At 41.8% G+C, this 22526-nt stretch overlaps 1 protein-coding gene across 4 annotated transcripts in view; it reads left to right on the top strand.

Annotated features, from left to right (window-relative positions):
- The window catches only part of LOC310726160 (phosphatidylinositol-binding clathrin assembly protein), a 58372-nt gene that overhangs the window by 7576 nt on the left and 28270 nt on the right, over positions 1-22526 (top strand). For all 4 annotated transcript variants that reach the window (XM_083541475.1, XM_083541473.1, XM_083541476.1 and 1 more), the window contains 7 exons: positions 5545-5687; positions 14298-14373; positions 14484-14586; positions 15609-15702; positions 16803-16914; positions 18907-19013; positions 20456-20497. In XM_083541475.1, coding sequence (XP_083397601.1) covers positions 5545-5687; positions 14298-14373; positions 14484-14586; positions 15609-15702; positions 16803-16914; positions 18907-19013; positions 20456-20497 — 677 coding nt within the window. The remainder of the gene's footprint in view (positions 1-5544; positions 5688-14297; positions 14374-14483; positions 14587-15608; positions 15703-16802; positions 16915-18906; positions 19014-20455; positions 20498-22526) is intronic.

Genomic DNA, 22526 nt, shown 5'->3' with positions numbered 1-22526 from the left:
TTCGAGAGAACACTGGTCACATGATCACGTTTGTTCATGTCGAGTCTGAAAAATCATCTGCACTTGTGAAGTGGCATAGCTAAAGGTTATATGAACGTTATTATGGCTAAAATGTACTTTAAAACAGTACCATCTCTTTCCCTTTGCTTTAAACCCTTCCTATGGGAAAGGCTGCGGAAAACTGACATTTTAGCCGACTTTGGAGCATCTATCTGAAACAATATTCATTTCGAGACTCTTTTTTGAATCTGGTTCCTTGTAAGTGCTGTTGTCATTCTAGACTTTTTCTTTCCCAATGTCTGTGTTAAAAGCACTACGCAAAAACAAACGGACTGAATTCAACCTATAAAGCCAATGACAAATTTGTAGGCAGTTAATATCATATTAGCTCCAGGGTAAATAAATATTGAGTATAATTTCCATTACAGCACTGTTAATGATTTTAAAGTTATAGCTGAAGGAAGGTATGAAACAATGTTCAAGGTTTGGCAAACTGATCTCTTTTAGTAATCTTTAACTCAGCCGCTTGAATTTTCAGCCTTGGTTTGTGTTGTGTAGATGGACATTGGTAGTTAACCACAGCTGTAAGTGGGAGGTTGCACATCTGGCCCTGGGTGTGCTGTTAATGTTTGAATGAAGAAATCCTCGATAGATTTTTAGTGTAGCATGTTTATTGGTGCAGATGGGCCTGACTTCTGCTCCGTGATTAATTAACGGTAGTGGTGGTGCTGATTGAGGTCACTGTTCCAGAGGTCAGTGGCTAACAGCTGGGCCCGGTGCTGTTCTTCTCTTCGGAGACCCCGCCTCACGGACTTTCCATTCCTTCACATTGCTCATTCGGCGTGTCTAACTCGCATGCTGCTGAGATTTGCTACAGTATGTGGAATTTCACACGCTTTCCAGACACGATGGTGGTGGTGCAGCTCTTCAGTGTGCATGCTCTTGAATATGGATGTGCCTCTGGGTTTACTTCTTTCGTAGAACCTTGGCAATGCACTAATTGGGAAGCTATTGTGAGGGCAACTGTACTGCTCAACACATAACTTTGGTTTTGATTGGTTTTGCCAATTAAGAATAGAAGAATAGAATAGAATAGCCTTTATTTGTCACATATACATTACAGCACAGTGAAATTTTGTTCTTAGCATATCCCAGCTTGCTCAGAAGATGGGGTCAAAGCGCAGGGTCCGCCATGATACGGCGCTCCTGGAGCACGGAGGGTTAAGGGCCTTGCTCAAGGGCCCAAGAGTGGCAGCTTAGCGATACCGGGGCTTGAACCCCCGACCTTCCGATCAGTAACCCAGCGCCTTAACCACTGGAGCTATCACTCCCCATTACATTATGAATGTGTAAGTTTTTTTTCTTTACACATTTACCAGATTGATTTTTTATTTTATTTTTCCCTATCCCTTCAAGGTTAGCCCTTATAGTTCACTATCTGAATGGTTCCTCCCCATGTTCATGAAGATCTTCCACCAGGATCTATGTAAAGCTTTGAGTAGTATAGGTAAAAAATAACCGAAAGCACATTCAAACACAAACAAGGGGTTTCTTTAAACCTTTGTGAAGGATGCAGTATAACCAAACAATTCAATTTAGTTTTATATGTATGAACATGGAACAATGAACATTGTTAGAAAGCAGCCTTTGGGAAAATGCACTTGTGCCATAAATGCCTTTTTTTTTCTTTTCCTTCAATTTATTCATTAGTCAGTAATACAGTAATACAAGGGAAAGGAAAACCAGTCCGAATCAAATGAACATAAAAATCATCTAAGCTTGGAGAACCCAGATTTGCGTCAGAATAATAATAAACGAATGAATATTTCTAGAAATAATCGAAATCTTGAAGCATTTTGTTCATGTACAGTGTTTGTTTTATTCCTTTCTTGTTAGTCCAACAAAACATAGCATCTCTGCAGCACTACCCCCAGTCCTTTAGCTCAGTTCATACCTCAGAGCTCATTTGAGACACACGCTTCCTGTAAGCTAAAGTACACGCCATGTTTGATTTTCTCCCAGCAGGTGGGTTGATGAGGCAGAATTGCTTTGACAGAGTGACCCATCATCTTTCAGTCCGATTGTTCGGTTCCACAATCACACGGTTTTCTTAGCTGCCAAAACGGAGCGCACGAGGGTTTCAGTTCAATTCGAACAGACTCGACATGTATGAAAGCACTGTTATGTCTGCGGGCGAGATGTGCCAATCTGCCGGTCTGTACTCATGAAGATGATTCAGCGAACACCGAACATACGTTTCTGCTCGCTTCTCAGAAAATAAACCTCATCCTGTCTTCTAGTGAAAGCAACAAAAAACTATCGGCTCTGTTTTCTGTGCGCGAGATTTTATTTGTGCCGTGTTTTCACATCTATGGAATCTTCTCCTCTGGTTTCCAGCCATCTCGAACCCTTTTGCCAGCACTTTCCCCAGGGCTTTAAAAGGGAGCTGCAAAAACAGATTATTGTGAAACGTAGCCAGGAGCAGATGGAGGGCAGAGCTTGGCTCGCGTGGAAACCTTCCTCGTGTCTAGTACCAGGCTCGGGCAGGCACAGACCCGTCCCTACTGCTTTTGTGTGTGGCCCAACAATGACCCCTTTCTTGTCCAGCTGCACGCTGCCGCATACCGATACACGGCGAACGCATTGACCTCAGGGGTCATGCTCCTGTCTAGGGAGAACCTGATGACCCTCTGACATGACACTTGAGCTTCCACCAGCTTCTGTTTGCACTCTAACACGCTCAGTATGCTGTGTGCAGAAGCATCTCTGAAAGCAAACCGTGTATAAATCCTTCCTGGTTTCCTGTATAGAGCGGAGGCTTTGAGTGTGTGTGAGATGGAGGAAATCTAAATCGCATGCATTTGCTCACTGATTCAAGGTTTTTGTCCCCAGTGAAGTAGTTGGAGGAGGAGGAGGAGGAGGGTGAAGATTGGAAAGAATACAACCATATACCACGGCATCAATTGTACCACAGCACATCTCTCTCCATCACCGGTCATGTGTTTAAGGCGACACGTTGTGCGATCAGTAAGATGCAATTGTGTTACTTTCTTATTAAGTCAGCACATCCTTTTTAACATCCTTCGCTCTTTCGCAGTCTGTCTCTCACTCCCCATGGAACCAATCATGTCTTCTTTACATGTCAGGGATAGCAACAGGGAGAGGCTGGAGGCACCGAGCCGGCTGCATTATTTAAGAAGCTGAAAATACACACACCTAAAACACAAACACGTCTCCAAACCATCCTAGTGCTATTCGTGCACCACTGCATCCACGTTCACGTCGTTCACCTTTTGTTTTCTCGTGCTTGTGCTTTTCGAACTCGCCCCGTATAAAGGCGTGGGCTCTTTTTTCCAGGGTGAACGCCACAATCAGTCACACCTCCACTCGGGAACTGTGCTAGTTTGAGTCTCGTCGTTAAAACAAAACGCATGCCCGAAGGAGCACGTGCTACTGCTCCTTCTCGCCGTGTGTGGCGGCGATGTTTTAGTTTTAAAAAAATGGACGCAGAAGGAAAGAAGCAGCGTGCACTCGGAACTCTAAACGGGGCGTGATTTGGAAGGCGGGTTTGTTTGGAGCAGCGGGGAAACCCGGATCTACACCGCAATTCGTGTAGATCCGGGTTTAAAAAATCCCAAGAGCGTTAGGGTCAGGTGTCACCGGACCCTTTTCTGTATATGCAGGGAGTCCCGGAGCTCCAATGGTTCGGCTTACGATTTTTCAAAACCATAGCGATTCGAAAATATGCGTGCAAATATTTACATTTTTGCGCTCCGATTTCATTTTCGTACGTTGGGACGATGCCAGGATGTACACATCTCTCGCCCTGCAAAATGCCTTGCTCTCGCCAGCGGTTTACAGAGTTTAGTTGTTAGACTGCGTGTTTTTCCCTGTGTTTTTGATGTTCCAATCACAAGTTTAGCTCTTTTCTGTCTCTCTTTGCATAAGGTTTCAATGATCTATTATGTAACATAAATGTATTCCTAAAGAGAAAAGCTAAGTGGCTCAAACTGCTCTGCATGCAAATATAGCATTGTGTATTGAAATTGTATGAAAGCATATGGTTTCAATGATCTATTATGTAACATAAAGGCATTCCTGTATGCAGAAATGTGTACAGGCGTGTTTATTTATTTATTTATTTATTTATTTATTTATTTATTTATTTATTTATTTTTTCCTTTCCTTTTCCTGGCATTTTATAGGTGCTTTTTTTTTTTTTTTTTTTTTTTCTTCTCATAATCAGCGTCCTTGGACACTGAACAAGAATCAGTAGTGTGTTATTATAAACACATGACCGTATGCCACCCCATACTGATCAGCATTCTTTAAGACTCCTGGGTTAGCCCATGTCTCGGCCTGCGATATTTTCCTGTTACGCGGGGTCATCAGAACGCATCTCCATCCTGAGTCCAACCTGGATTTCCGAACGCAATCGCTGAACCACAGTCTCGTGCGAGTTCTTGAAATGAATCCAGATCAGCGGTGAGAACAGTTCATTCGCTTGCCGTGAATGTTTGCTCATATGAACGTGGAGTGAGGAGGAATTCGCTGAACATTGGGCTGAAAATAAATAGCGTGACTCCTGCTTAGAACAAATGTTTGCTGTTTTTTATTTAGTGCCATGTGCACACCGGGGCATGTTTCTAGTAAATACTTAATCTGAATAAACATGCAGCAGTTTCGATTCCTCTGCTTTTAAATTTGGATTGTAAAATGGCGACCATACAATTAATGTATAGAAAAGTATCTGTGCCTTCACTCAATCCCGAGTACGATTTGTTTACTGCCAGCTTGGAATTCGTTTTTGGCACAGAACCATTGCTTAAATTACGTCTCTGCCAGGGATTTGTTTCTCGCTTCTTGCTAGATGCTCCACTAGATATTGGAATGTAGTGGTGGAGATTTGTGCTCAAGGGGGTTAGTAAAGGCAGGAACTGATGTAGGTGAGGTGAGGAGGCCCTGAGGTGCAGTCAGCGTTCCAAATCATCCCAGAGGTGTTCAGTAGAGTCGAGGTCAGAGCGCAATAGCAGGCCACTCCAGATCTCCCATGTAAACCATATCTTCATGAATGTGCACAGGGGTATTTTTCTGGTAGAGGTTTCAGTCTCTTAGTTGAAGTAAATTTGAAATGTTAATGCTTCCACATCCTATGTGTTTGTGTGCCCCAAAGTCCCGAAGCTTTTGCCAATGTGGTGAAGGGTCTCTGGAGCAGAGGTTGTGCTTCGCGATATGCATGAAAGGATACGCGCAGGACATGACTGTTTATATCCCACTCCACTTTTCACATGGGATATGTGTTCTATGAGACTTGAGAAGTGTGTGTGTGTGTGTGTGTGTGTGTGTGTGTGAGGGGAATCTGGCAGTGTTTGAATAACTGAAGAACCTTGATGTTTGGTGCATGTTTGAGCAATCTAATCGTCTGAAGCCGGCCGTCTCGGGGAAACCGAGCTGCCACATTCTCTCCTCGAGACTCTGAATGTGACGCACAAACTGAACACATTGCAATTAATATTCTTCCTTTCTTTTATTTCTATCTTTCAGACCTGATCCACTGCACCAACGAGATGAACGTGAACGTGCCCCAGCTGGCCGACACGCTATTTGAGCGGACGGTCAACGGCAGCTGGGTGGTAGTGTTCAAAGCCCTCATTTCCACTCACCACCTCATGATGTACGGCAATGAGGTAAGACATACGCTCGCGCACACACACACACACACACACACACACACACACACACACTCGCTAGTTCACCCACACTCGCGTGTTTATCCTCATGGAATGGTGGTATAATGAAATGGCCTCATCTCGATCTCACACACAGACAGTGTAATGATGTAGAGTAGTAACGGTGCACTCTGTACACACGGCTTAATAATGTGCAGTGGCCCAGATGCACTATGGTGTCACCACACACACACACACACACACACACACACACACACAGTGTGCTCAGTTCTGCTGGACTAACGGGAATGAAACACATTTCTGACTTTAGGGTGTAAATAATTGAAAGCTATAATTGATGCCAACAAATCAGTCCCAATAACACAAACAGTAATTAGACGTGTTGTGTACACACACTTACACTCCACTAGATGTTCAGTGTTTTGGGGAAAGGGTAAGAAACAAAACACGCTGCTTTCTGGGGAACCTGGTGATTACGCACAAAGCCTCAATGTGTTTAAATGTAAATATACGTAGCTTAATTGTGTGTGTGTTTGTGTGTGAGAGCAGTGATGTGAACCTGCACCTATTTTTTTTTTTTAATCAGTCGCCTTCTTTCTTCTATCGGCGTTCGTATCAGAAGAGAAGCGTCAGGGACAGTTAGAGGACATCTGCAGACCGCGTACTGGTTAAGGGAGGGCACGCTGATAAAGTGCCGATCTTAAGGACACACTCGTGGGATGTGTGTGTGTGTGTGTGTGTGTGTGTGTGTGTGTGTTTGGAGAGGGGGGGTGTATGTGAGTCACTCCCAACTGTGGCCCAGATACTGAACTTACAGTTTGCTTTATGACTCTGCTGGAGTTGTACACTGTCGAGGAGGAGAGAGAGGAAGCGAGAGAAAGAGAGGGAGAGAGAGAGAGAGGGATGATGGAGGAACTAAGGGTGTGGGAAGCTGACAGTGGATTGATTGCTCCACATTGAGGCTCGGAGATACGGAACGGTTGGCGTGTGTTTCTCTAATGGGCTTTTGTAGGTGTCGGATTAGTTGCCTGCATGCCAGGATGTTCCCTGTCTTTTCTTTAACTAATAATCAAAGGCAACCTGGGAGTTACTGAAGTAGCACATGAAGTGTGTGTGTGTGTGTTTGAGAGAGTAGAAGTCTGAGATACAACCAGGGAGCTGCAAAACCAATATAGATCTAGAGAATGTGTACATTATTGGCATTAAAATTGATCTATTTCAATTTGAATTGCTTCCATTTTTTAGGCAGATAAATTAAGATGGTCCTAAACATATATTATACTCTTAATAACATGGCTTTCACCTTCTCTGCTATATTTTTAAGAACGTAATTAATATATACAGTTCGGACCATCCAAATTCATCTGCATAGTTTTCGGATGGTCCTACCATAAATAATACTCTTAAGAATATCAAACAAAATGAAAAGGTGTTGGACCTAAGAGAGGGGGTCATGAACACACTATTTCACACTTTTCACTTTTTATTCCACCGATTAATGGAGTTATCGGATAAGAAGAACTTTGTTTCCTTTTAGAAAAATCAACAATTTCAATAGCTGAAATCGCATACAAGAATATCTGAAAACTAAACCCATATAAGGCATTTTATTGGCGTATTACATCAAAATGCAAATACAAACATATAAATGAAAATGTGTACAATTTCAAATGACTTTATTAAAGGGTAAACACACTCTACAGTGTTTTCTTTAGGTTTTAGTTTGAAATGATCCCAAACTTTGGAAAATGTCTGTCGTTTTCTTCCACCTGTATCTTCTCCCTGCCGTTTTCTCCTCGCTCCTCCATTTTTCAAACTGCAGCGTCTTCTGTGTTACCTTTCCAAAGCGTTCCAGAGTTTAGTGGGTGGTGCGTCAGTAATAATGGTCCGTAGAGAAACACAGCGCTCCGTGTTTAGTTAAATGGACTAAATGGATTCGAATTACTCGAGTTACTTAGCCGTATTTCACACCTAATTCTTATTTGAAATGGCAAATCCACCTACAGCTACACTCTATGGGCAAAGGTTTGGGGGACACCTCACTCAAACACTTTTTTTTTAAAAATCTCATTTCTATATTTAGTCCATCTTTACAGTTATAAGAAGTCTTTCTAGTGAGCATGGAAGTGGGGATTTTTGATCATTTCGAGTTTGTGCAGGTGGTATTCAGGTGGGGGTTGAGGTCAGGGCTCTGATCAGGATTCTCTAGTTGTTCAACTCCTTGGCAAACCATGACCATGTAGGATATTGTCATGTCAGGACAGGTTTGGGTTTCTAGTTCCAGTGAAGGGAAAATGTAATCCTACAGAATACAGTGTCATTCTGTGCAATTGTGAGATTCCAGCTTTGTGGCAGTTGTTCAAATTAAAATTGTACTTGTAACACACAGGTTTATACAGTATGGCCTACAAAGGCTAATTATTTTGAGGAAGAACCACATTTGGTTCTTATGGCCAATTAAGATTTGGCCATATACTCTATGACAAAGATGCCCAAAAGTTGGCCTGCCATGCCACCATAAGAAGAGGGGGAAAAAGGGAAAAATGCCATTTGGAAAAACATAAAAAAAAAAAAAAAAGAAATAATAAAAAAAAAAGGGCCACCGTTGTCTCTCTAATAGAGACCACTGAATAGCTGCTTTTGGCATTAAACTACAATAAAAATTGGATTGTAAATTTCTACAAAAAATTGGCTTGTTTTTCCAATTAATTATTAAACAGATTACAGTAATGTTTTCTATTTATTATTTTTTTTTTTATATTATGAAATCATAATTGATTGAAAACAATTATATTTATAGCAAGTGGCAGAACCTGGCTAGGATTTGAATTTGGATTCCGGATCAGAAAGTCAGAATGCCTTAACAACTAAGCTTCCACCACCATCCACCATCCATGGTCCTCATTCAAGTTAGATTTTTGACCATTGGTAGGAAGATGTTTGGGCTCTTCAGGTCTATAAGAATCCAGTAGAAACCCATATGGACATGGAGAGAACGTGTAAAACTCCTCACAGGGCTGCACCTGAAGCTTATTATTGAAGGAGGAGACTTTCACAGATATTTATAATTCAGCCACAAAAATTTAATCATCTACTGGAAATGACTGATTTACTTCAGTTCACACATTTCTTATATTTAGTCTGATGCACAATTTGGAGCCATTAAACAATAGATTTATGATTTAACATTTGAATGCTGATTTTAATTTCCTTATGATGGTAGAAACATGAGTAGAGTTTGAACAGCAAAGATTTGTTTACACTGCTATTGCACGTGTGTGTGTGTGTGTGTGTGTGTAATTTTTAAGCATGCTGCATGTCCCCACAATAAAAAGTAACATAAGTAGCTCTTATGTAGTAGAAATAAAGGCCAATATGGTTTCTCTTGGTTACTGGGGATAGGGTTGGGGTTAGCTTTAAGTACAGCAATTACATGAATGAATTATGTTAATATTGTCGTGTGTGTGGGTTGGTTGGGTGACTGTGTGTGTGATGGGTAAAGATGAAAATTTGTTGAGGGTCTGCCTTGTGCAGCCCTGATAAACTGTTTGTGTTGCAGAGATAAATAACTGCCTGCTGATATCACTGTTTAATGAGACCTGCCTCAGAGCGCACAAACGCACGCACGCACACACACACACACACACACACACGCGCACGCACACGGAAATCGAAAAACAGGCCCCGAATGTGGATTATTAGGTTTGAACGGCGTGTTTGTGGGAGGACAGGAACGGCCCTTACACGCACACGCACACACACACACACACACACTACTGCTGTAATCCACAGTAGCCACACAAATCAGCCTGATTTTTTGGATTTGCTGATATCAGAGGTTGTAAGTGGGTTATGATATTACTATAACTATAGGACGGCATGCGGGGGGGGGATGCAAATGAGCGAGGGAGCTCGTTTAGCATTCCAGCAGCGTGCTGGTTTTCCAATGTGCTCAGAAAGCACTGCTGTTTGCATAATGACTGCTGGGTTTGAGTGATGCAAGATAGCCAAGGTAATAATTACCTTTTTAATAAGCAGACACATATACACACACACACACACACAAACTCAATTCCTGGGGTCTCACCATTGTACTTTTGTTCCCTTCCCTTGGGCAAAACTGCTAATCAATACCTGTTAGCATAGACACAGGAAAAAACGTTAAAGATAAGCAGTGATTTTCTTCCCTTTAGCAGAGCAGCTCCTGGCGAGAAGATCCGAGTGCCGCATCGTGGCTTATTAATCATTTTGGAAAGCTGCATGTAGTCTGCGATGCCTACTAAAGAAGAGAATTATTCCATGTACTGTGGGTCTTCTCAAATGATTTGAGGGAGAATGGGGAAATTTATCGCCCCTTTTGACAGCGTTGAATCCTGAATAAACAGATTCCCCTAAGAATACGCACTTGTGTTTTTCTGCCTTTTTTTTAATAAAATATATATATATTTTTTTTATTTTTTACAACTGCACTAGTTGCATGAGCCGTATCCATAGTAACTCTGAACTTGTTGAGAGACGAGTGCTTTCGCTTGGCTGTGGAAATCCGCATGCATGCGCAATCCCACTTCTCCACGGTCAGGTTTGATTTTTTTTTTTGCCAGTAAACTGATCAAGACAGGGCTGCGATCTCATCCTAGATCAACAGTCGCTTCTCGATTCATCTTAGTGAGGAATAGATCTTCCAGCCAGAGGCTTGTGCGTTAATAATGCACGCTGCTGCGCCGCCATCACTTTTCAAGGTTTATACCCGATTTTATTATTAGCAAAGTATTTCTCATTTGTCTATATTTCCTGTCCATTTTAAACAAGCCCCTTCACGCAGCTCCGGATCGTCAAGCCGGAGTGAAAGAGGATTAATATGCGCTAGTGGCTGCATTCGTGAGTGGTAATGCTGTTGCTGCATAATGCTGGGTTTCCACACAGCCTCTATTCAGATTCGAGAAGATTGTCTTATCGAGAAACACATGAACAGGAAGAAAGTGTCCACCTGGTGCGGACACACATGAACGTTCTTTAGCTGCAGCGTGTTCCCTCAAGCAGACGAGTCCGAATTTTAAATAAGACCCAGTGAATCCAGTTTACTCGCTGATTTAAAAACAGGTTGAGATGATTTTTTTTTCAGTCAGTAATGTGAAAAGTATCAGAGCTGCAATAGTCATGTTGGAGAAATGGTTCTTGAAATCAACCAATCAGAGCTCAGGAGGAGGGTGAAGTAACATTGTGTAACTCCGAGCACTCATAATGTATTGCGTGGACTCAGTTGTGAAACAGTTGTGTCCCACCATCCTGTTCAACAGCAGAAAAGAAGCTACGCGGTTTGCGTCGTCATTGCGCACGGGAACAGACAGAATCAGGTTCTCGCAGCAGGTTTTTGAAAAAGCTCTTTGTGACCGTCCCTTTAAATCAAACACCATGGACTATTATATACTCGTATCTGAGAGCATGTGATGTGATGTAAGCCTAGTGGCAATTGACGCACACTACGTTGTGTGAATATATCACGAGAAGCTACTATACTATAATACATACATTCATCCTCGAACGCTCGGATCAGCGAGTGAATTAGCTATCGGGGTAACCACACACACACACACACACACACACACACACACACACGAGTGTTAAAGCCATTACTATGGAAGTAATATTATTTTGAGTTTATGTAGTAAAATCTGAGCAAATGATACGTAGAAATTGGAATGTAAACTGTTAGCCAGTGATCTAGTATAATGTATTTCAATTGGCTGTTTGATTTAGTATGAAAGAACAGTCAGAAGCCACTGGACTTTGGAGCAACACAGTTTGTTGACCTACACTGAACTGCACAGTTAATTTGTAAGAAAAGTAAAGATCCTAAGTTTAATTTTTTTTTATGTTTTGAGATTCATAATTAAACAGTCACACGAAGAACTTTGGATTCAAGACTTTTATTCACTGACGTTTTGTGTTGAGTACAAAAGAACCTAGAAGTCACTCACACATAAGCACTTCAGTTCTGCGAGCACTGAGCACCACCCTTCACTTTATTCTTTCTTTGACTTTCAGGGAACTTTGTGCTTATTTTTAATCTATCACTCTTGATGATGCGAAGAAAAAAAAAGGCTCAGCACATGAGATGATTCCTCTGATTGTTCAATAGACTGCAAGTTATATGTACATTGCAATATTAGTATCGGAAATTACCAGTAAGCTTGTCCTTATACCTGGTGTAAAAAATATATATATATTTTATTTTAAATAAAAATTAAATGATCAATAAATTTGTAGGTGTGTAGGTGAGTGGCTCAAAGCTGCTTGGAAATCATTTGCCTTTTTTATTAATTTTTTTTATATCAAATGTTCACACACACACACACACATTCCTGGTATTATTTTATGATGTGTATTTCTTAATTTCCAAGGTTTTTGTTTATAGTCAGCATTTGGTGTTTGCTTGCAGCGAAGATGCGCATATAAAAATCCAGCTAAAATTGACACGTTTGGATGCTGCACTGAAGAAAAAAACCCTAGCTGTAAAACATAAAAACATGATTCAGCCTTCAACAGCTTCATAAAAACACCACTGGCTTTCGTAGTTCAGACATAAGACGCACGATCTCGCCGAAATTTATTATTTATTTATTTTTCTCGTTATTTTTTTTCCCCCTCCGATTTTTCTTTGTTCTTGATTGCTTGTGAATGTTTTTACTTTACTTGTCCTATGACACAAATAAGGGTTGGTGGGTAGGAGCTTGTTTTCCATGCAGCAGAAGCTGATTTTATCATTTGTTTTCACATTTTCCCTCCCAACCAATGCAAATTGACTAGAAAAGCTGGGTGAAGTGTGGGACATTAGAATAGCAGGAGATCTCCAAAGATGATTGCTAGATGATTGCTGCTTGTATTTACTCGGACTTTTTGCTGCAGTGGGTGATTTTTGTGTGTGTGTGGGTGATTTTTGTGTGTGTGTGTGTGTGTGTGTGTGTGTACATACAGTTTTTTCCCCTGACATTAGCATTCTACTAACAGTATGTCTGAGTGAATGAGTGACTCCACCAACCATTTATTTCTGTCGTTTGTGTGAATCTGTCTGGTTTTAACACAATTGTGTGGACACCTCGGGGTAATGAGTCACACTGCCAGCATCAATTATACCCCGCTTTCAAGCTTCTTTCACAAGATATGCGGTCAATATCATATCTCTCGGCTTTCAGCCACAGGCAGTGTAATTCCAGCTGTAGGGCAAATCTGTGTTTGGTGCAATGATTCTGAACTCAAGAAAAAGGTGAGAGTCGTTTTAAAAAAAAACGTTTGGATTTTCTCCATCATTCCCTGAAATGCGTCGCCGCTTATATCTGCCGAGCTTCTCGTTTCAGGATCAGGTTGGAACAGAGCGCGGCTGCTTTTCTCAAACCAGTAACGTCCTGATTGAGCCAATCCTAGTAATTTTTTTGTAAGGAGGAAAAAAAACAGGGCAAAAGGTGAACCACATGATCATCTTCGAGGTTTTTTACAGTCACCAAATATCTTGAGGCGGTAGAAGCTTAAATTCTCTGAAGAAAACCGTTAAGATTTTTCTTTTTGCAGCATTGATAGGAAAAAAAAAAAAAGCTTTGGGCTCTTTCAGGTAAAGCTGCTGTTCCCTTAGTGTAAACGGCCACAAAAGAAGTTTGACTGATGAAATAACTCTGCTGTTTTAATACTTTTGCCCTTTGGCAGAAGGTTTATATTTAATGCTTGACTGCAGAGATCTCAAAGTTCTCATGCCCTCTTTCCCCTGTATTAAAGCTAAACAGCTTAGTTGCACCGGCCGAACCGCTTTCTCTGCATGTTTAGTAGAAAATGAGAAAACGGCAAACGGTGTTATCAATGACATCTGGGCTTGTGAAGGAGGCGTGGCTCCATTACTGTCATTCCCACTGAAGGGGGTGTGGAGTCAATAATCATAGCATTTATTTAGTAAAGTGTAATGAATATGGAGCTGCTTTTAGATTTCTTTTTCATTCAGCCGATTGTGGCATCGATCCGTTTTCACTCTTCACTTTTTCTAATCGCCTGTTACAGTTTTTAAACCCATAATTTCAGCTTTTTGTTTGGCTTTCTAATCGACGCAATTAACGTTGTCGAGAAGGCTGTGGAGGTTCCTGATTCACAAAACTCTTTCCTAACTAGGAAAATTAGGGAACGGGAGTAGTTTTGTGACGAGCAGCATTAATCGTTAGCGTTCCTCTGGTGTTTTGACGTGAATCCCCCAAAATTCCCACACTCTGCCAGGGCTGGGAAAAGATCACATGCTGCTCAGTCATGTCTGAGCAGATCACTGCTTGGAACATTGGATGATCCTCTGTTCGGGAATTTCCAGACTGCTTTTCCCAGCCTCGGCTTCGTCAGTCTTGAAAGGCGGCGGCAGCGGCAGCGGCGTCTGCCAACCCATAGAGCTCCGAAAACTCACGTCTTATACAAAAGCTTTAGTGCAGACGCGTTTCAGCCGGAACAGGGAGTTTCCTCCTATCAGCAGCGTCCTCAAAGTCGTCACGTTGTAGATAAACCCGCCGTCTCTCAGTCACGTGCGGCAGAACATCAGCCAAAATACTGATTGTAATCTCTGTCGCTTTTTGTGTCTTGTAGCGTTTCATTCAGTACCTGGCCTCGAGAAACACTCTCTTCAACCTCAACAATTTCCTCGATAAAGGTGCATTGCAAGGTAAGTCCCGAGTGTGCACAAGCATAATCTCCCTGCATACATACTCCTTTCTCTTCCTGTCCTCCAACTGGCCTTCTCTCATTGGTTTATTCTCACTTATTCTCTGTCAGGCTATGACATGTCCACATTTATCAGGCGCTACAGCCGCTATCTGAACGAAAAGGCTCTGTCCTACCGGCTCGTAGCTGTCGACTTCACCAAGATGAAGAGAGGGTAAGCCCCAAACATCTGCAGGTCTTTTTTTCTTTCTTTTTTTTTTTTGGTAAATCATTGCCTTCTCTTGAGTAGCTGACTCAGAGTGAGCTGACTGTCTTAAGCCTTATTCGCCAGAAAAACAACACTTTCTGTAACAGCCTACACGCACGCTATGGTCATGTGACTTACTAACGAGCAAGCAGCGCGTGTGTGTGGCCACGCCCCCCGACAATATGCTTTTACACGTCCAAAATGGAACAGTATGTGGTGCTAATGAAATCTTCGAGGTTACGAGTGCATTGAGACAAATGAATAACTATCAAGAACGATTTCTAACGATCGAAAAAAAGTCTCTCATAAAATTCCTCATAAAGTGGTGCATTTTATTTATTATTTATTAGGCGTTCATTTATTTGGCCACAGTAACGTCTTGTTTACTGTGGAGCGCCTGTACTCTCGGTCTCTGTGGGCTGCAGTCGAGTCAGGCGTCACTGTTACAGCACTAATGAAGTTGCCTCTGTAAGCCGATCGAGACGATTATTTAAAGACCGCGAGTAAGATGCCTCTCGGGAGCTTCCGTTCCTTGCCGGAGTGTGACGAGCTGATATTTAGAACCCACATACTGTCTATTCCCCCCCACCACCACCAATTTCCTGCTAGTTATTTAGCTTTTTGTGTTTTACACTTTAGTCTTTCACTGAGGGAGAATGTTTCAAGATTGTCCTTCAGCCATCCTGGTTACATCAGAGCTGCTCGGCTGCACAGCTACTGAGGAGTAGCTGCGTTTTCCCTTCTGCAACGATTTCAATTTAAATGCCGCTCTAAAGCTGCATACCGAAATACACTCGTATGAACCATAGTGTCATAAAAATCCCTTCAATATCATATATACTGCCAGAACAAAGACCTCTGGTGTTTTTTTTCTCGTGTGCTGGAGTACTGACACTTCAGCACCTCTGGTCGTTGTGTTTGTTTCTGTGTGTTTGTTTCTGTTTTTGTTTTTGTTGTTTTGTTTATATATGTGTTTGTGCGTTGTACAGTATTGATGGAGTGATGCGCACCATGAATACAGAGAAGCTGATCAAAACTCTGCCCATTATTCAGAACCAGCTGGATGCGCTGCTTGACTTTCAGGTGTGTGTTTTGCGTCTGTACGTTTTGTACTGGCGAGTGTGCGTGTGTGCGTGTGCGTATGTATATGTATATATATATATATATATATATATATATATATATATATATATATATATATATATATATATATATATATATATATATATATATACACCTGTGTGTCTTGCCTCATCAATCACAGGATGTTATTTCCAGTGTGCGCTCGTGTAGACCGGCTGATGAAACCAACTAGATTTAGGTGCTCGTTTCAGATAATTGATAGATACGATCTTGAAATCCTTTAGATCTTTCTAAAGTTTTGAAGTTCTTCTGCATTCGTGTGATGATGATTATAGTGGACATCTGAAATAAATTGGAGTGATAGTTGAACAAAATGTGTAATTTAAAGCGTCACTAATCACCTTGAAATCAGAGCTAAAAACGTGTGTAACCAAGTAACAAAATATTCAGACGAAATCCTCATTTCAGTTAAAGCCGCGGCTCAGAGATTAATGTTGGACTTCTGATCGTATGGTCCTGAGTTCTGATCCCTGCACGCTGCCACTGCTGGACCCTCGAGCGAGACCCTTTAATCCTCGACTGCTCAGATGTAAAAATCGTAAGTCGCTCGGTATAAAGGCGTCTCCCAAATGCCGTAAATGCAAATTGAACTTCAGGATCTACAAATGTTCTGTAACACTAGTGATCTACACGTATGAGCAACAAATATGGACGTGCACTGCTTTGTAGTCAAACATGATCTTGTGTAAACCAGTCCTGCAGGCACAAAGGTCACTTAGATTATTATTTTTTTTCCTTCTGCTGCGTAAATAAGAAACATATTTTGAAAAAAAACCAAGCAAAAACCCTGCAACCCAAATCACACCTTTAATCACACCTGGGCAACCTGCTAGCTTTGTGCCGGCCGCTAAATTATTCATCAGGAAGTCTTCTAAAAGTCACACCGTTGTTCAACAATGTGTCAACAATAAAAACTTGGTTTCATCAGCTGATCACTGTAGCCTGAGGTTTGAGGCTGATGTTCCGAGTAGACACTTGAGTAAATCCTGTTTTGGTGTGTGTGTGTGTGTCTGTCTGTCTGTCTGTCTGTCTCCCTCCAGGCTAATCCTAACGAGCTCACCAACGGTGTGATCAATGCTGCCTTCATGCTGCTTTTCAAAGACTCCATTCGTCTGTTTGCCGCCTACAATGAGGGGGTCATCAACCTGCTGGGTGAGACACTCACACACACTGCCTCTGATAGCACCAAGGTGTGTTTTAATCTCATTCGCTCACAGGGGTGTGTCCTAATCTCGCTCACACGCTCCAGGGAGGTGCAATCTATTCTTTCTTTCTCTAAGAATGACGTGATGATCTCAGTCACGGGTGTGTCGGTATCTCGCATACCCAGAAAAGAGCAGCCTTTTATACGCTGCAGGGACGTGTCGCAATCTCCGTTTCTCTGAGAGAGTGTGAGAAGTTCTTACTTCTTCTGAGAGAGTGTTTTATTCTCACTTTTGGAGAAGGGTGCCTTGTGCATTCTCTCACTCTTTAGGGTGCTCTGTTTGTTCTCTCACTCTTCAGGGTGCTCTATTCATTCCTTTTCTCTTCAGGGTGCTCTATTTACTCCCTTTGTTTCCTCACTCTTTAGGGTGCTCTATTTACTCCCTCGTTTCCTCACTCTTCAGGGTGCTCTATTTACTCCCTTCGTTTCCTCACTCTTCAGGGTGCTCTATTTACTCCCTTCGTTTCCTCACTCTTCAGGGTGCTCTATTTACTCCCTTTGTTTCCTCACTCTTCAGGGTGCTCTATTTACCCCCTCGTTTCCTCACTCTTCAGGGTGCTCTATTTACTCCCTCGTTTCCTCACTCTTCAGGGTGCTCTATTTACTCCCTTTGTTTCCTCACTCTTTAGGGTGCTCTATTTACTCCCTCGTTTCCTCACTCTTCAGGGTGTTCTATTTACTCCCTCGTTTCCTCACTCTTCAGGGTGCTCTATTTACTCCCTCGTTTCCTCACTCTTCAGGGTGCTCTATTTACTCCCTCGTTTCCTCACTCTTCAGGGTGCTCTATTTACTCCCTTTGTTTCCTCACTCTTCAGGGTGCTCTATTTACTCCCTCGTTTCCTCACTCTTCAGGGTGCTCTATTTACTCCCTCGTTTCCTCACTCTTCAGGGTGCTCTATTTACTCCCTTCGTTTCCTCACTCTTCAGGGTGCTCTATTTACTCCCTTCGTTTCCTCACTCTTCAGGGTGCTCTATTTACTCCCTTCGTTTCCTCACTCTTCAGGGTGCTCTATTTACTCCCTCGTTTCCTCACTCTTCAGGGTGCTCTATTTACTCCCTTTGTTTCCTCACTCTTCAGGGTGCTCTATTTACTCCCTTCCTTTCCTCACTCTTCAGGGTGCTCTATTTACTCCCTCGTTTCCTCACTCTTCAGGGTGCTCTATTTACTCCCTCGTTTCCTCACTCTTCAGGGTGCTCTATTTACTCCCTTCGTTTCCTCACTCTTCAGGGTGCTCTATTTACTCCCTTCGTTTCCTCACTCTTCAGGGTGCTCTATTTACTCCCTTCGTTTCCTCACTCTTCAGGGTGCTCTATTTACTCCCTCGTTTCCTCACTCTTCAGGGTGCTCTCCCTCTTGAAGGCTGCACAGTTCTCCTTCTCACTCTCTCAGTAAATGGCACTCTGTTCTCATTCTCTCAGAGGAAAGCGCATCATTCTCTCTCAGCAGGTTGCTCGTATCTGAAACTGCATCATTAGGTGTTTAAGGAGCAGTATTGAGCTGACGGTTCCTGTGGCTTTCACTACACACCACCACACTATACTCTCCTTATATACTCTCTTCAGTGCATGTTAGCGGAGCACAGAAAAAGAACTATTGTTAGCCCAGATGTGTCTCTCATTCTTTTTTTTTCTTTTTTTCTTCCCCTTAGCTGTTTTTATCGGCAGTCTCTCAGGCATTAAGTACAAACCATTTCTATGAATAGTGTGCACTAAAGTGCTTCTTGTAGACCTCACTGCAGCCGACACCTCCGTGAGCACGTTTTGTTGCACTCCTTTTTTTTTTTTTTTTCTCAAGCAGGCAATTTACCCCCCTCTGTTCGTCTGGATCTTGACGATGTTATCAAGCAGCCGTGTGTGTTTTGACAGCTCGCTGATGTGGTAATTACAGCCTTTTGCTCAAATCGCTCATCTAATGGCTGCTGTACTTTTTCTTTCCACAGAGAAATATTTTGATATGAAGAAGAACCAGTGCAAAGACGCTCTGGACATCTACAAAAAGTTCCTGTACAGGATGACCAAGCTGTCCGAGTTTCTCAAAGTAGCAGAGGTACCTTTTTATTTCTCTCGATTAAACACACAGACACGGCAAACAACGACTCTGATGTTCTGCACGCGCCAGTCTCACCGGGACTCGTTCTGCCATTCAGGACCGCTTACAGGAAGGGCTTTAAAAATTCATTATAAACAATTATAAAATAATTAAATAAATAAACTCGAGATATATATATATATATATATATATATATATATATATATAAGCTTCACGACAGATATCGACAGTAGCATGAAAAAAGGGAATGGATAATAATTTCCTTACACATGTTGAGGGATTCTAGTTATTGGGCATCTCTTATTATCCAAAATCTTCTCAATTCCTTCTTAAGCAAGGAAATATTAATATTCAAATCAAAGTTTACTGTAAAGTATGCCAGAGCCTTGACATGTAATGGTAAATGTCAGAATTCAGTAAAGATTTGGATTAACTTGGATTTTTTCCCCAACAGTTTCATGAATCGAGTGATCATATTTAATATATTGGAATTTTTATAATAAAAAATAAATAATAATAAAAATATGAGAATTTTTTTTTAACTATATGGGCAAATGCTGAAATCTGATTGATTACTCAATTCATAAAATTGTTCGGAACAAAATCCAAGTTAATGCAGCGTAGACGCAGCGTAGAGAATGAAGCTCCTCGCACTCACATACTGTCTCTATGGCTATTTGTGTCTCTCGCACGTTCTTCAAGTTGCAAACTTCCTCGCGTTTTCTTTCACACACTCGCTCTCTCTCTCTCTGTGGTGTGACCGGCGTTAACTGCTTTCTGAGCGCTGTGGCACCTTTCTAAACAGAAATCTGCAGTTCAGATGCTGAGGATTTTCTTTATGTCCCTCCTTCTCTCTCTCTCTCTCTGTCTCTCTCTGTCTGTCTCTCTCTCTCTGTCTCTCACCCTCCCGCTGTCTCTCTCTCTCTCTCTCCTTGTCATTCTTTTCTTCCCTCTCTGCCTCTTTCTCTCAATCACTGTCCCACTTTTTCTCTCTCTCTCTTTCTCTCTCTCTCTCTGTCTCTCAATAAAGATCTTTCCTTTAAATCCAGTGAGCTTCATTCCAAGTTTTTGGGAAGACCGTTTTTTCATTCATCCCATTAGCCATCATTATAGATTTGTTCATATGCGTGTACGTAACAGGCTTTTTTTGTTGTTGTAATTTTAAATGATTTTTGAGTCCCGTTTGTCTAAAAAGCGTCATCCACGTCTCACATCTACATTCATCTCCATCTCTCCCGAGTAAACGCTGCATGGCCGACCTTCACGTTTCCTTCCGCATCGATCTTTCTGTTGTGTTCAGTTTACAGACACTGCATGAAATAATGACCCTTTTGTTTATATTCTTTTTTTTTTTTTTTTTTTGTCCTTTATCCCCTCCCCTCCCTTTGTTTGTTTGTGTTTGTCCATGTGCCTTTTTTATGTTTGTTCGTACGTCACAGCAAGTTGGGATTGATCAGGGTGACATCCCAGATCTCACTCAGGTCAGTGTACATTTCATCTCCACTTCCTCCACCCTCTTGTTCTTCTCTGTTCTCTGTTCACCCTCACTGTGACATCTGGTTTCTGTTTCAGCTGATTTTTGTCAGTTTGTCAGTCAGTCCACATTATGGGTCAAAAGTGCATCATCGATTATCCAGCTTTTAAAAATGAGCAGTAAACTGAAGACAAGTTTGCATGGGCATTGTTCTCAAAGCAGCTTTACAGAGAGTTGTATAAAAGAGTGTATAAGTTTTAGTGGCTATAATTTTGTTGCTTATAAGTGCATGTAAAGTTCGAACTTATGGTGTATGAGTTTACAGATACAGAAAGCTAGTTTGGATCGCACGTACCTATTTAAAAAAATATATACTGGATATTAAACAAAAGACTCTATGTAAAATATTGCTGAACTGTAAACACAATAATAATAATAATAATAATATTTTATGCAGCTCTCAATCTCGGGTGTGAAAACATGCGGCTCTAGAGGTCGCTGTCATAATGACAGTGGACCGGAAACCGGAAAAACTATTGATATAGATTTTTGCTGATAGTTCCAGCAATTAACTATCGACCTCTAACTGCAAGTTCATCCGTAATGAGCGAGCCAGTGGTGACTGTGGGAAGGAAAAACTGCCTGAGATGGCATGAAGAAACCTTGAGCGGAACCAGACTCAAAAGATAAAGCCATCCTCATCTTGACAATAATCACCAATGTGCATTTTTATATATGTGTATGTGTGTGAGAGAGAGAAGGAGAACAGTGTGTCAGAGTGTGTTAGATTTCAGCACCTCAGTAACAGCTTTTACTGTTCCTTCCAGACCATCAGAGGATGTTACATTGTAGGTGATGGGGTTGTGCACAAGGCTTGGGGTTGGTCATGCACCTTGCTGCTTCAGTGTGTAATCTGGTGTACAGATCAGTGTTATTGTCAGCTCCTCGCTTCCAGAGGCTAACACTGAATAAGGCGACTCTGCATGATGCCCTCACACCACTGCTACTGTGTGTGTGTGTGTGTGTGTGTGTGTGTGTGTGTGTGTGTGTGTGTGTGTGTGTGTGTGTGTAAGGGAGATGATTAAGCAGCTGGAGAAAAGGGGGACAGGTTTCTTTACCTATCGTGCTTCATTCAGCCTGTTTAATTTATGGGGAGAAATATTTCCTACTGGCTGTCTGCAAGACACTTGTAAAGTATTGATGTAACCACACATATGCACACGCTCACAGACACACACTTTTATTATTCGGCTCCTAAATCAAAGGTGTGATTCTCAGCGTCTCGCTTTGTCGAGCCACGGGGCAGAAAAGCAGCGTTGTATTTAAAACTGAGGTTCTCTTTTTATATCGACTCTTCTCTTTTTGTAAAGCTGCCAGGATCGTTCTCAGTAGAAAACAACACAAAAAAGAACCATTCTCAGTAGAGCCCTTCCTATTTTCAGAGTATTGGGAAATTTCGCTTGGCCAGTTTTCAGTTCCTGTTTAAATCTGTGGAAATATAAGCAAGTGAAAATCTACCTGGCAGTCACATCCATGCGTGGGTCGTTTGTTTTCACCCTCGGCTTCCTCTTGCAACAGAGAAGCGTGAATCATGCATCTAAAAAGCCGTGCAAGGGGAGAAAGGTTTAGCGCGAAGGTGATGATCATTTGTTCAACATATGCACGCCGTCATCATGTAGATTTTCTAGTTAACTGCATGCTGTAAGTAAAGATTATATGTATTATGTCATTTTCTTGCATAAAAAAGGAGATACTTGTAGTTGAATGTGTTTACAGTTACATTTAATGCCACTAAACAGCCATTAAACAAGAGTTCCCGTTATTGCTTGCATAGTATGGCGACGTTCTCTGCTCTGATTGGTCAGAAGGTTTTGCATTATGTATGATTTTAACAGCACGGCTCAGGCTGTAGTTCCAGCTGTAGCATGAGCAATAAGGCTCTATGAAGGCACCGTTGCTTTAATACAGTGACCGTGCACGCAAAAGGACATCGATTCACCACATGATCTACAACTAATTATTCAATCGAGAAATCA

Source organism: Silurus aristotelis (genome assembly GCF_946808225.1).
Source record: "Silurus aristotelis genome assembly, chromosome: 5".
Classification (NCBI taxonomy): Eukaryota; Metazoa; Chordata; class Actinopteri; order Siluriformes; family Siluridae; genus Silurus; species Silurus aristotelis.
This window is presented reverse-complemented; position numbering and strand designations above follow the sequence as displayed.